The sequence below is a fragment of the Thunnus albacares genome, chromosome 4 (assembly GCF_914725855.1).
Source record: "Thunnus albacares chromosome 4, fThuAlb1.1, whole genome shotgun sequence".
NCBI classification, from domain to species: Eukaryota; Metazoa; Chordata; class Actinopteri; order Scombriformes; family Scombridae; genus Thunnus; species Thunnus albacares.
The window spans coordinates 18,109,842-18,122,354 of NC_058109.1; the positions used below are offsets into that span (position 1 = coordinate 18,109,842).

General features: G+C 38.7%; 1 protein-coding gene across 2 annotated transcripts in view; it reads right to left on the reverse strand.

The window, feature by feature from the left end:
* Positions 1 to 3,706: 3,706 nt before the first annotated feature.
* LOC122980722 (SLIT-ROBO Rho GTPase-activating protein 3-like) overlaps positions 3,707 to 12,513 on the reverse strand; it is a 34,787-nt gene continuing 25,980 nt past the window's right edge. For both annotated transcript variants that reach the window (XM_044349021.1, XM_044349020.1), the window contains exons 14-22: positions 11,574 to 11,651; positions 11,137 to 11,271; positions 10,912 to 11,017; positions 10,611 to 10,838; positions 9,451 to 9,524; positions 9,155 to 9,335; positions 8,264 to 8,410; positions 6,296 to 6,608; positions 3,707 to 6,145 (exon numbers count right to left, since the gene is read on the reverse strand). In XM_044349021.1, coding sequence (XP_044204956.1) covers positions 5,681 to 6,145; positions 6,296 to 6,608; positions 8,264 to 8,410; positions 9,155 to 9,335; positions 9,451 to 9,524; positions 10,611 to 10,838; positions 10,912 to 11,017; positions 11,137 to 11,271; positions 11,574 to 11,651 — 1,727 coding nt within the window. In that variant the 3' untranslated portion in view covers positions 3,707 to 5,680. The remainder of the gene's footprint in view (positions 6,146 to 6,295; positions 6,609 to 8,263; positions 8,411 to 9,154; positions 9,336 to 9,450; positions 9,525 to 10,610; positions 10,839 to 10,911; positions 11,018 to 11,136; positions 11,272 to 11,573; positions 11,652 to 12,513) is intronic.

The following is a 12,513-nucleotide window of genomic DNA, read 5'->3' on the forward strand; positions in this document are numbered from 1 at the left end:
GTTAATTTATTACAGAAACATTAGATACAAGAGCATAAACTGCACAGTATTTATTCTATATATAAAAATAATGCTCAGTCCTGTTTCCAGAAGCAATCTTATTGCAGAAAATGTGTTCATTTTGCTTAAGTGATATTTCAGTCAAAATTTGAAATAATGAAAAATCAATAATAGAAAATATCTGAATTTCAGTGTTTTCATGATGGAACGCATCATGAATGATTTTGTTTTTTAAGTTTAAATCCTAAATGGAGACCTGCATAAAGTTACATAATATTATGAGATTATGAAACCCATTTCTCTTCTGACTCTACATTATTTTTATTTCACCAATTGAATACTAAGACTCAAAACAAATTGTAATATCAGACTGTGAACCAGTGCACATTGCAGCCTCAAGTCTTAGCTGCTTGTTGTCTTTGGATAAGCATCTTATCAATTAATTGCATGCTAGTTGACCACAATGGGTTGTATTGAATCAGACACTTTAATTCATTGATTTAATACAACCAAATAGATCAAATAAGCAGCAATTGACATTGCAAACTGCATGCTACAATAAACACACTAATCTCAGCCTTAAATAACACACAAGCAGACCTGATCTAACCACAAAAATATTTGTTATAAATGAAGGAAATGAGTTTGCACTGGCAGCTCTTACAAACAACAAGGCTAAATATCTCAAGGTTTAGTTTATTTTATGTTGTACTAAAGACATATTAAATTACGTATTATTAGGAAAAGCTTCTTACCAAGGACAGTGGCTGGGTTCCAAAGTCCAAAAAGGGGTCACTGGATGAATCTGAGGGGTTGTGAGATGATTTCTGAAGTAGGAAATAAGAAAATCAAATTCCTGATGCACAAAAATGCTGTTTATTTCTCCAACTTTTCTACAATCCTTGCTTTTTTCTTTATAGTCACACCTCTTCAGGCCTCTCAAAGCAACGGTCTAATGAGGGGAAATCACTTGATTAAACTGCACACAGCTCATACATATGCCCTTATGACAAGGGGTCACAAGAAAACCATTCTTTGTATTACAGCAGCTAAAATCAATATTTTTATTTTCACAACGGAACACATGACTACTTGTAGAATTATCATCAAGCCCTGCAGTTTCCCTCCGGTGTATGGAGTGTTTATAGTGCCAAATTCAGCAGATTGTTCTGGTTTTCCAGCCTGCAACTACTGTTTTGGTTCAATCTCACCTCTTGCTCTCATCAGTGTCATTTGTTTTTAGCTCTAAAATGCTTTAAAAACACACTGCACACTGCCCAGAACCAAATAACAAACAGACAAAGTTAGCAACAGCTAGCTGATGAACATAACGGAGCATTTAGTGGCTAAAGAGCCAGATTTTCGCCTCAAGAGCTGATGTTGGAGTAAGCAAATGAGAGTTAGAGTGAATATTGAACTTACGTTCATCAGATGGACACAAACATGGCTCCAAATCAATGCCGATGTTACTCCGTATCTGCTAGATGTGTAAATAAGTGACTGCTTGCTAACAAGTTCACCATATCAACTTAAAAGGTGTTAATGTCAGTGTTGTATTTAGAGCTCGTTTCTGCTGACCCCAAGTGGCCAAAAAAGAACAAATTAAATTGCAGTTTTAAGGAGACACAACACAGAGGGTAAGAAACAGTTGTAAAGTAGTTAAACTGGGCCTTTTGGTCACTTGACATATTATGATTGTGAGAGCAACCAAGCTAATCGTTGTCTGTGGGCATGATACAGACAGAAAGAGGAATAAATATAAATGGGTAATTACTATTAAATACAATATATTGGAAACAGTACAGAAAATAGAGATATTGGAACATTTCTTCAGTTGAAATTGTAGTGATAACTGGATAGTCCTGCATTACATACTGTATCAGGTAGCCCTCAGAGGGACTGTTGCTCTCATTTTCAGCTCTCATATAAAAACTCAACATTTATGTTTTAGCCAGAGAGTTAGTACTCTAAACTGCTAACATAACATAAACTGCAACATGTCAAGAAATACATAAATTCATATTCTTTATTATGTGTATTACAACACTTCAATCCTAATACCACGGAATCTGAGTGAGGTATACTGAGAGGACTGATACCATTCAATCTCCAACCTTGCTGTAGCTACAACTGTGGTGGCCTTACTAATCATATCACAGCATTAATGAAAAGGCCTTTTGAACCAGAGGAAACCACAGCCGGAAAGCTGGGTGTTAGTCCATGGGTGGTCCGTTCCCTTCCTGGCAGCCATTCAGGCCCTGGGCAAGGTCATAATCTGATTATATTCTCACTTTAATCTCAATAAACACACCAAAATGAATTAAACTTGACTGAGTGCTGGCTATGGAAGAAGTAAAACAGCCAAAATCACCTTGATCAGAAGATGGAAAACAAAGCATTTAAAAAGAAATGTTTTTTTTTTAAAGAAGCAGAAGACCATATACTATACTTACTGTATGCCTATTTTATACATTCACATTCATTTCTCTTTTATCTACCCTTTGTATCTAAATCATGCTTTTAGCTGTAGACAATCAGTAATAAGTCAGTAATCGGTTCTCTCAGCGCATCAACCTCCATGCTAGCAAGTCATGCGATTTAACCTAACAGCTGAACCCATGTGTGCTTGAGCTCAGGGAGGGGGTATGAGTATGGAGGGCTACACGTGAGTTCACGAGTCTTAGCGATTCAAAAACGCATGCATGAACTTGTTTAAAGAACAGTGGTTGAGGTATACTGTTGACATTATGTATATTCTGTATTTCCTAAACAACGCCTGATATTAGTTTATTTATTAAGATGTATGCGTGTGTGCGTGCGAGTGTGGGCAGAATGAATTTAGTTAGGAACGGTATGTACAGAACTTCATGGACAATGTTGCTGGTTTGCAATGCATAAACTCCACATTACACCTAAAATTCACCTTTGCAGCCTATGTGATGTGGTGCTAAACTTACAGGCAGTGGTCTAAAATGAAGTGCATGTGTTCCCCACAGTATTTTGTGGCTCTGATGTGTTTTTTTCCTGGTATCATTTAGGTTCACAGATCTTCAAGTGCAAGTGAAATAGTAACAAATAGAGACATTTTCATCACATAGTAAAGCACTTCTCTCTTGTTCAGTGGTCCAGGATGACAATGCCTCCATCCACAGGGCACAAGTGGTAATTGAATATCTCATAAATGTAAGCCATTCACCATAGTACAGACAGTTCCAAGGCAAAAAGGGCATCAAATAACGATATTTATTATAGAAGTGGTGACTCTATGAAATAGATTCAGACTCTTGTACAATATAAGCAAATCTGAGTGTGGTTGTTCTGGCATTGAATGTTAGTGTTGTCTTTATTTTTACCTGTTACTGAAGGAGCTTAAATCTATGCTAAGCAGTAGATGGCACTGCAAAACCACTCTAGTCAGTACATGTTTAAGTGAAGTAGACAGTGCTTATACTGTATGTTAATGCACATTTTCACCACAGAGGGTCAGTGTAACAAGGACTCTGTAAATACAGAGTATAAGACACATATATGTTACATATGAGAAATAGTAATGCAGTTTCAGTATTTTTAAAATAGACATAATGTTGTGCATTTCCAATCAATGTGGTACACTGTCATAACTATCAGTGGCAACTATTCTGATCTTTAGTCAACTCCACTGTACATTTTTATTGAAAGTTGCAAGAAAGATAAACAGACTGCCAAGTTTGTGAGCTTTCATTTATTCTTTTATTAATGTTTGTGCAAGGATAAGAGTTACAAAAATCTACAGACTAGAGATGATAATATTTCCTGTTCCTATCATACATTGTTATTTATACAAGTATCCTTTAACAGTATGTATATATATGTTCAATCAAATGTACCTATTACACTTTAAAGATATATTGATCATCCTCATACGACAGACGACAAACACCACCGACAGTAAACAAGTTCATCTAAACACCCACACAGCCTGAATTGACCGTGTGCAATCTAGACATTATGTAAGCTTCAATGGTACCGATGTGCTATATCATGTTTCTAGTACAACTTCTTTGAAATGAAAACATAGAACTGTCTACAAATGCAGCACAATCCCCTGTTTATGAGTGCATTAGTTACTTGAAGTTTTATTTATTTGCTGAGGTAACACAGCTAATCTTTTTTATACAGAGAGATGACTATGTTATAAGGACATTTATGCTGATTTTCATCTTTATTTCCATGTATTAGTTATAGGAATGGCATGTCTGGCATGTCTGTAATATCCACAATAATTGTCAACGTTCTTTGTATCACTGTATCACTGAGATAAGTTTAATTTTCTTGTCTCGTTATCAGACTCAAAAAGTACCTTTTGAAACAGCTTCCCAGCACTGACATGCAGTGAACACTCTGAATTTATCAATATGTGAGTCCTGGTTCACTGTTGAGGAAGTGCAACACAGAGAGGCAGGGGCACAGGTTGTTACTGTGCTGTTGCACTGCTACCGGTCAGCCTGGTCAGCCAGCAAGCTATTGGCCAGTGGTGCTGCTACAGCTGGCCAGGCTGGATAGTGTGCTGGCCGAGATAACACATTTGCTGGGATATTTGTGGTCCAGCTGATGACCAACGTCAACCAAAACCTCATCACTATGCTGCAGTGAGTTTCACCAGGACTGTTTTTTGGGATTCTTTTGTCCAAACTCCTTCTCTCTAACCTCATGTGAACAAAAATGAGCATTTTAAGAGAAAGGCTGAGAGATATTTCCATTTCTTACATTTCAAAGCCACTATGTTCAGAAATAAGTTTTTATAATTACAGCATATATTTTTATTTGTAGAAAAATTAGACAATCCCACTGCAGTCTATGTGTTGCTTTCAGCCTTCATTCTTGATTCCCTGTGCGGTGTAGCGGCTAGCATTGCTGTTTGCCTTATATTTTTTATACTACCACTTGGCACCAAAGTGAGCATTTATTTCATAAGAGTACATAAGAGTGTCTGCTTAATGGGGTTGTAGTTTCCTTGGTGCCAGCATCTAGTGGTCATTAGAGGAACTGCAATTTAAGGCAGTTCTCTGGTTTCCCTGTTCAGCCATGGTATCTGCCTGTTGCTGAGAACCTTTCACTTGCTGGTATATGTTGGCACTCAATATAAATGGCGCCCAAGGAGTTATAGTTTTAATAGACTACATAAACCCACAAGCACAGACTGTATGTCTACATACTCAGTGGTGTAATGTTCCCTTAAGTGTTCCCTCATAATGGGACAGGAAACCAGACACAAAGTCCAAGCTCACAGCACAACTGTATGTGTAACCTAATAACATTTAATAGAGATTCAGAGTTTCATTGTCAGATTTCAGTAAACAGTTAAGTATATTCCAGTGCATCCCTTTTTCTATCCAGCATGGCTATCCAGCATGGTCGCATTCTATAAAATGATTCTTATGGATTTAAATCCGATGTCTGTGTAATACATTGTTACAGAACATCGACTTGTCCACTAGCAAGTCAATGTGTGGGCAGAGAGTTGTCTAAAAACCAGCAGTAGCTGCCCAACAGTTTACAAGATAAGTGATAAATATTCATTGTACAGACCAAGTGTCAAGGTCTGCTCTGCTGGCAAAAAGAGGTGTAGGGGCGTGACAGTAATCACAATCACTCGGTATCCACAGTTTTCTTCAACCACTTGATCTGTGACTGACTGGAGCTACATGTTACCTTGTTTGTCTGAGGATGAGGAGGAGGTGGATGGTGATGGGGAGGGTGCTTTCGGGAAAACCCTGTCAGTGGGAGTGATGCCTGGGCTACCTAGACCAGAGGAACTAGAGCTGCTGGAGCGGTGTGGTCCCTGGCCCTGTCCGATCACTGGAGCAGGCCGGACAGGTCTGACAGGTGGGGGCCTTAGAGGTGCATTCGGCCTACGCGCTGACAGAGCAGGTTTAAAAGTGGTCATGGTCTCAGAGGAGGAGCTGCTGCTGCTACGTCGCTGAGCTGCATCTGGATCCCTGATTACCATAGTGTGTAAAGGGCTTCTGGGCAGCTCCTGGGCTCCGCCAGGGTGTTTGAGAGGCTCCAGTGTGTCCAGAACAACATCAGGGGCATGTTTGGCTACATTCTGTCGCTCCAGCTCACGCAGCTCATGGAGGGCTGTATTCATTGTTTTTTCTATGTCCTGAAAAATATTAGCAGACAGAAAAATAATGTTGACATTTAGAAACTGAGGTCAGGTAAGAAGTAACTAAAACTAACCCTAAGTGGCTGAATCAGTGGAGGTTCTTTTGTATTTGACTATTTCAAAGTCTATTCAAGTGACACCACTCACTTCAGCGAGAGCCTCAGCCTCCAGGGCTTTGTGGTCTCCTAAACTTGCATGGCGGGTGGTGCTGGGTGATGATCGCTGAGAGTGGCTGTCGGCGAAGGCTTTTCTGTCAGGGTGGCTGATGCAGCCTGCACTGCCAAATGTGGTGAGATGCCGTTTCTCTGGACTGTCTGCAGGGCCCCTGTTAACAGCTATTTTGTGTGGGCTGCAGGGCCGAGGCATCACCCTAGGGGGCTGGTCTGAAGCTCTGGTGGGGCTGTGACCGTCACCGTTCCTGTGGCGTGGAACTGCAGCTCCATCTGATCGCACTCTCACCCTAAGAAAAATCCCATATTTGATACATCTTATCAGTCATAGGTGCCTGGTTATGTATTAAAATGGGATCGCAGACTTGGAAAGATACATAATTGGTGGGGGGGTTTGCGGGTCCACCCCCAGAAAAAAAAAATTGTAATTTAAAACACATTTCCTGCATTTCTACACCACCTAACCTCTTGGAAACAGCCACCTACACTAGACTAGTTTAGTTAGATTGAGTGTGCTATGAAAACCAGGAATGCATCAAGAACAGTATATAACTGGGTGGATCAGGACAGAAAATGATTATTAGAAGAATGGCTATTTCATAATTGAAATTATATTCATAAAAACATTATGGAGCCTAAAATGTTTGTAGGTCGCAGGTCACTAGGCCATCTTCAAGCTTAAACAAGGACAAACAATTTATATAAATGAAATAGTCTTAAAACACATCACAATACCATTTATATAATTAACTCTGGTTAAACAATGTTAAATCTGAGGGCTGCTAATCTCAATATTCACAAGGCTATCTTCAAAATCTAACAATTGCAACAAAGTAGAAACAGTTTGAATGAATGAAATGGCCTCAAAACAACTATCTAATTCTAATCCCACACACAGGTTCTAGTGGCAGCTATTGTTGTTGTAATGTTATACAGGAATGAATAATCATAACTTCAAAAGCAGATTATTTTAACCTACATTATCTCAAATCAAGGACTATTTCAATGCACAATTCAGAAGGTGATTTTTGCTCCTCAGGGCCATTTTAGTTGAGGACTAAACCTTACTTCCCCTTACAGTAAACTTACAGTAATAATGAAAGTACACAGTACAGAACAGCCGGATGAGAGATCATAATATGGAGTGATGGGTCATCATATTTAAAAATAATTCCATCCAAAGTCTGACTAAAACTGAAACTAAAGCAGAAGTCTAAACTACAGAAGTCTAAACAAGTTACTTTCCATCGCTGAACATTTAACTGTTTGTTAATTCAGACACTTTGGTGCTGTGAGGAAAAGCTACGCTCTGTCCGTCTCTCTCTCACAACGGGTTGGACTGAACCAACTTGAAGAGTGGTCTGAAAATGTCAGCTTTTTTATTACTTGTTTCTGTCAGTTGCTGAAAATTGGAAAATGATCATTGATATAGGCTGCTTAAATATAATTGCGGGGACTGTATGATGATAAGTTTATTTTTAAAAAGACAAAAATTGGGGTAGCAAAACCATAACTTTGCTCCCCCTAACTGAATAATGGGGATGCATTTGCTCCACTTGCTCCATTGCTCAGGCACCTATCTTATCAGTTATGAGTTTCAGTTGATTCAGTTGATGCTGAATAAGTTAAAGTCACTGTGTAGGATTTGAACATTTCTGATTTGCAGACAGCAATGCATTTTGGTATTATGTCTTCCTCAGATCTGACCCAGGGACAATGACATGAATGGACTTAATACACATACACATAGCCTGCATTAGAATAATTTGAAAGATTCTATAGTGACACAAAAATTCTACATATAGTGGCTTTAAAATGCAAAAATAGATTTTTTAGTGCCTATATGAGCTCCAATTCTATTAACTGTGCTTGCATATAGTATATGTGCATTTGTATGTGCCCTTGTGCCCTCCCAGTACCTCTGACATGAGGTACTAAGCCCTACCTCCCCAGTGCTGGTCCAAAGCGGTGCTCAGGTGTGTGTTCGCAAGGAGATTGGCGGTCATTCCTGGATGAGGCTCGGTCATCATGGTGTGGTCCACTGCTGGCCTCGCTATCAGTCCTCTGCATGTTATCTGAGAATGCATCATCCCTGATACAGACAGACAGCGGAAAATGTTCTAAATAAATGGCCTCTGTCTTTAGGAAATGTTCATATTGGCTTTTACTTCAGAATCCTTAACAATTACATTATTCCCATGAAAACCAATATATCATCACCACAGTATGTCTCCTTATTTTTACAGACAAAATTAACCATTTATCAGTCCCTGGGAGCTACAGTTGGTAGTACATCACTCCTCTTCTTAATCAGGCTTTAATATTGTTACCTGCCCTGTAATGCAGTAGTGGTTATCAGGCAGGAGCCTCGAATGGAAATTAAAGGTTTTATTTGAGGAGTGACCTAAGTGCTCGTACAGTTCAGAATGTGCTCCTCCTAACTGCTAATAGGGGGCCATGTGTTCTACTTTTTGTCTACTAACTAGCAAGAAAACAAGGAAACCAGGCAGGAAAACAGGGCAGCATTTAATTCACACTGATCTTTATGAAGGCAGAGATTTTATAAGGCTAAGCTAATGGAAACCACAACACAGCTAGCAAGGGCAGTAAGAATAAAGACATGCAATTTGGGAAAATAAAGCAACATAAATAATGACCAAGTCTTACATGGCCCTCTTTTGTCCCGCAGCAGAACTAGGGTACTGACTTCTTGACTGGATCACTGCTCGGATACAGTTTCTGATTCTGAGATAACAACTATCTGAGATAACAACTATCTATTTTTTACTGTCACAATTCACAACAGGGCTTCACATAAGAATTGCATCTTACTTACATGTCCTGTACCACAATGTACTGATGTGGGATCAGCCCATCCACGCCATTATGTCTGCCCTCCCACCAGTCCTCAGAGGCTCGCAGGTAGAGTAACAAAGAGGCTCCTTTCTTGAAGGAAAGCTCTCTCGGACTTCGACCCACATAGTCAAACTTCGCTATGGCCTCTATCTGCTCCAATTCTGCAATAAAAGTGTGTGACAGCATCCAATCTGAGACATCTGATTATTTACTCTGTCAGCACTGACAGCCATTGTTACAGTCGTGACAGTGGATTGACTGTGTTTGGTGACTCACCTTCATCACTAGTGTTGGGTCCAGTACCATTGTCTATCTCGTCAAGCACACCCGGCTCACTGTGGGGACTTTCACTGGATAGAGAAATATGGAGTCAGTCAGGAATACCCAAAAAAGAAGAGACAGAGTTGTGGTTTTCTTCTATCTCTATCTTTCTAAAAAAAAAAAAAGCTAAGAGTCATACATTCTTGTTAAATAATGTATATTTGGGTGCGCCCTGGTAGTCTACTGATTAAGGCCACATAGATGCAGCGTCAGTGGTTCAGTGTGGACCCTTGTTGCATGTCATTCCCCGTCTCTCTCCCCTTGTTTGCTGTCATGTCTCAACTGTTGTTATCCAATAAAGGCATAAAAATGCCCCAAAAAATATTATTAAAAAGGAGCTTAAAGATTCATTCAAAAAGAATTAAATACAGAATTAATTAAAAAACATTATAGAACATAAACAAATAATTCATAATACAATACTTATTATAGAGTTTTTCTAAAGGTTAATTCCACTGTGCTCAAAACTTTGAACACATCATACAGACAGTGTTCAGTAAATAGCTTGCCAAACAAAATGTAAGATCTAAAATTGGATTTTGCATTCAAATAATACAAATACATTATTTTATGCATACATCTTTACAAGAACCAAGTGAATACATACTGTATGTCCTCAACACTACTATAAATATCTTCATTTGTCAGTAGGATTATTTAAGTGTAGTCCTATTTAAAGTATCCAGGGGTAAACACAGCCTTGTTATTAGTCTACTGCTCAAAAATAAAACAATACACTCAGAAATATGATTAAAGATTGTTAAGACTTCCACACACTGTTTGGTACATAGTGTCCTAGATAGAAGACACGGTAGAAAACAGGATGACTATGTACTAGAAAAAAAGGGTTTCTTTCTAGCCACAAGATCATGTCCATGGGATAGGCATTTTTTTTACCTGACTAAGCAGTGGATAAAGTTTCACCTGCTATAAACTGTCATCAGCTCAGTTTTATCACTCTCACTACAAAAGCTTTCTATATAAATAAATTTTTTCCGTTTTGGGTATTAGAATGTATGCTGAGGTTTAAAATGTTAGATATTTTTTGGTTTGAGTGTTAAGTTGTTGAGAAAACTGTAATATGACACATGTTGGACACCTTATTTTATACTTACCAGTACTCCTCTCCTCCAGCCATGCACTTTTCATACACAGGTCCCTCCAACTCACGCTGGGTTGGGAAGATGACCTCATGGTGGATGATAATAGTCTTAATGACCTCATTAACATGCGCTTGGCAGGCCACAGGATCCTGCTCATCTGGTATGGGCATCAATGTAGGGCCAAAGCAGATAGCCAGGTTGTACGGGTCCATCATGTTCTCATCACTGTACTGGGAAAGACTGGAAAGACAGAGGCAATAAGTGCCACTATAATCGAGTCTAAAAAGACTAAATTTGCTGTGGCATGACTTACTGATTTAGAAAGGCAAACAGGTATCTCATGACAATGATCACAGGCCGCTGAAGAGTCACAATTATCTGCTGGAGGTGATGAGCTCTTTCTGCGCCTGAGTCGAGCTCTGCAAAAAAAAAAAAAAAAAAAAGAAAAAATAAAGAAACAAAGAATGAGTGAAACAATTATAGAAAAAATAAAAACCTTACATTTGATCTGAAAATGTTTTCCTGGAATGTGACTCACTGGTAGTGGATATGAGGTCAAGGAAACGCTCTTTAGGGAACAGAGGGTTTTCCAGCCCCCTGAAGTAGAGCTTAAGAACGCCCGCCACAGAGTTGATGTCATGATCACTCTGATCATCCACTAGTGGATCCTCTCCTACAGACATAACATACATGTAGTCCATTTATTAATCATTCACTTCACATGCTGCTGATGCAATTTTTTTGCAAGTTGGGAGGTTAATATAAACATTGAGAGTGCAATTATCCAAGATGCTGATCTTATGCATTATGCATCTAAAATGGTTTAACATGTCCATTACAGGGTTACATGTTACATGACACACAGGCTCTTTATTTCCACTTTAGATGTGTGTGGGAGTTTCTGTGGCTTTTGAGGTGGACAAAACGCAATTTAAAATCAATCAAGAGGAGATGGCCAAGCACACTGGGACTAACCTCTTTCAAATGCATTTTTAATATCGTTGACTTCGACCTGGGATCCTGGAACTCGAAATATACCTTGCTGCTGAAGACCTGGGGACAGACAGAGCCATTAGTGTAAATCAGAAAAAAAGAGATAAAAAGGTATCACTAAAAATGGACACACCCAAATATAAAATACACCAACAGTCACATAGTTGAATTTCTCAGCACATTTATAGTTGGTGGATGACTATAAATTGAAATATGACCAAAAATCCCCTCAGTGTAGCCACAGCACTTAAGCACTGTACATTGCAATGAGGCATATAAACAAAACAAATGTATATATAAACAAATGTTGGTATACACCAGATTTTGTGAGTGTGTATACTATTGTGTGAGACTGGATATGAAAGCTCCACTGAAAGATCAGAGCAGTCTGCAATGGCAAAAAACAAAGATAAAGAAAATTTCTTCTGGTCCACTTTAAGGGGAAGTGAGCTAGTTGTTATTAGCCATTACCGCAAAATGATTAGCACATCTCTGGTTGCACTATAACATTCACAAATATGCCTTTGTCATTAATAAGCACTAGATATTAGGAGACCCTTTAATTTACTACACTGGAGTTGTTTTCTATGAAACAATATGATTTATTGTGCCAAACATCAACAAACCATCTTTATCTTTCCTAATACATAAGGAACTATTTGCTCTGAGCATCATGAATACAGTAATCTGTCATTTTATATACAAAAATCATAGACTTCACTTCACTAATCTAGGAATGTCCATGCAAAATGTCCTACTTTAAGATCTTAGTGGTGAGCCGTTGTTCATATTTACATGTGTACACATTTACAAATCTCAAATTTGTGTCTGGCGTTTGAAAATTCCCATCCTATATCACCACTAACAGCAAAAACAGATGTAAGAGTATGTATGAACTCCCAGATATGATCGGATAGCTCTG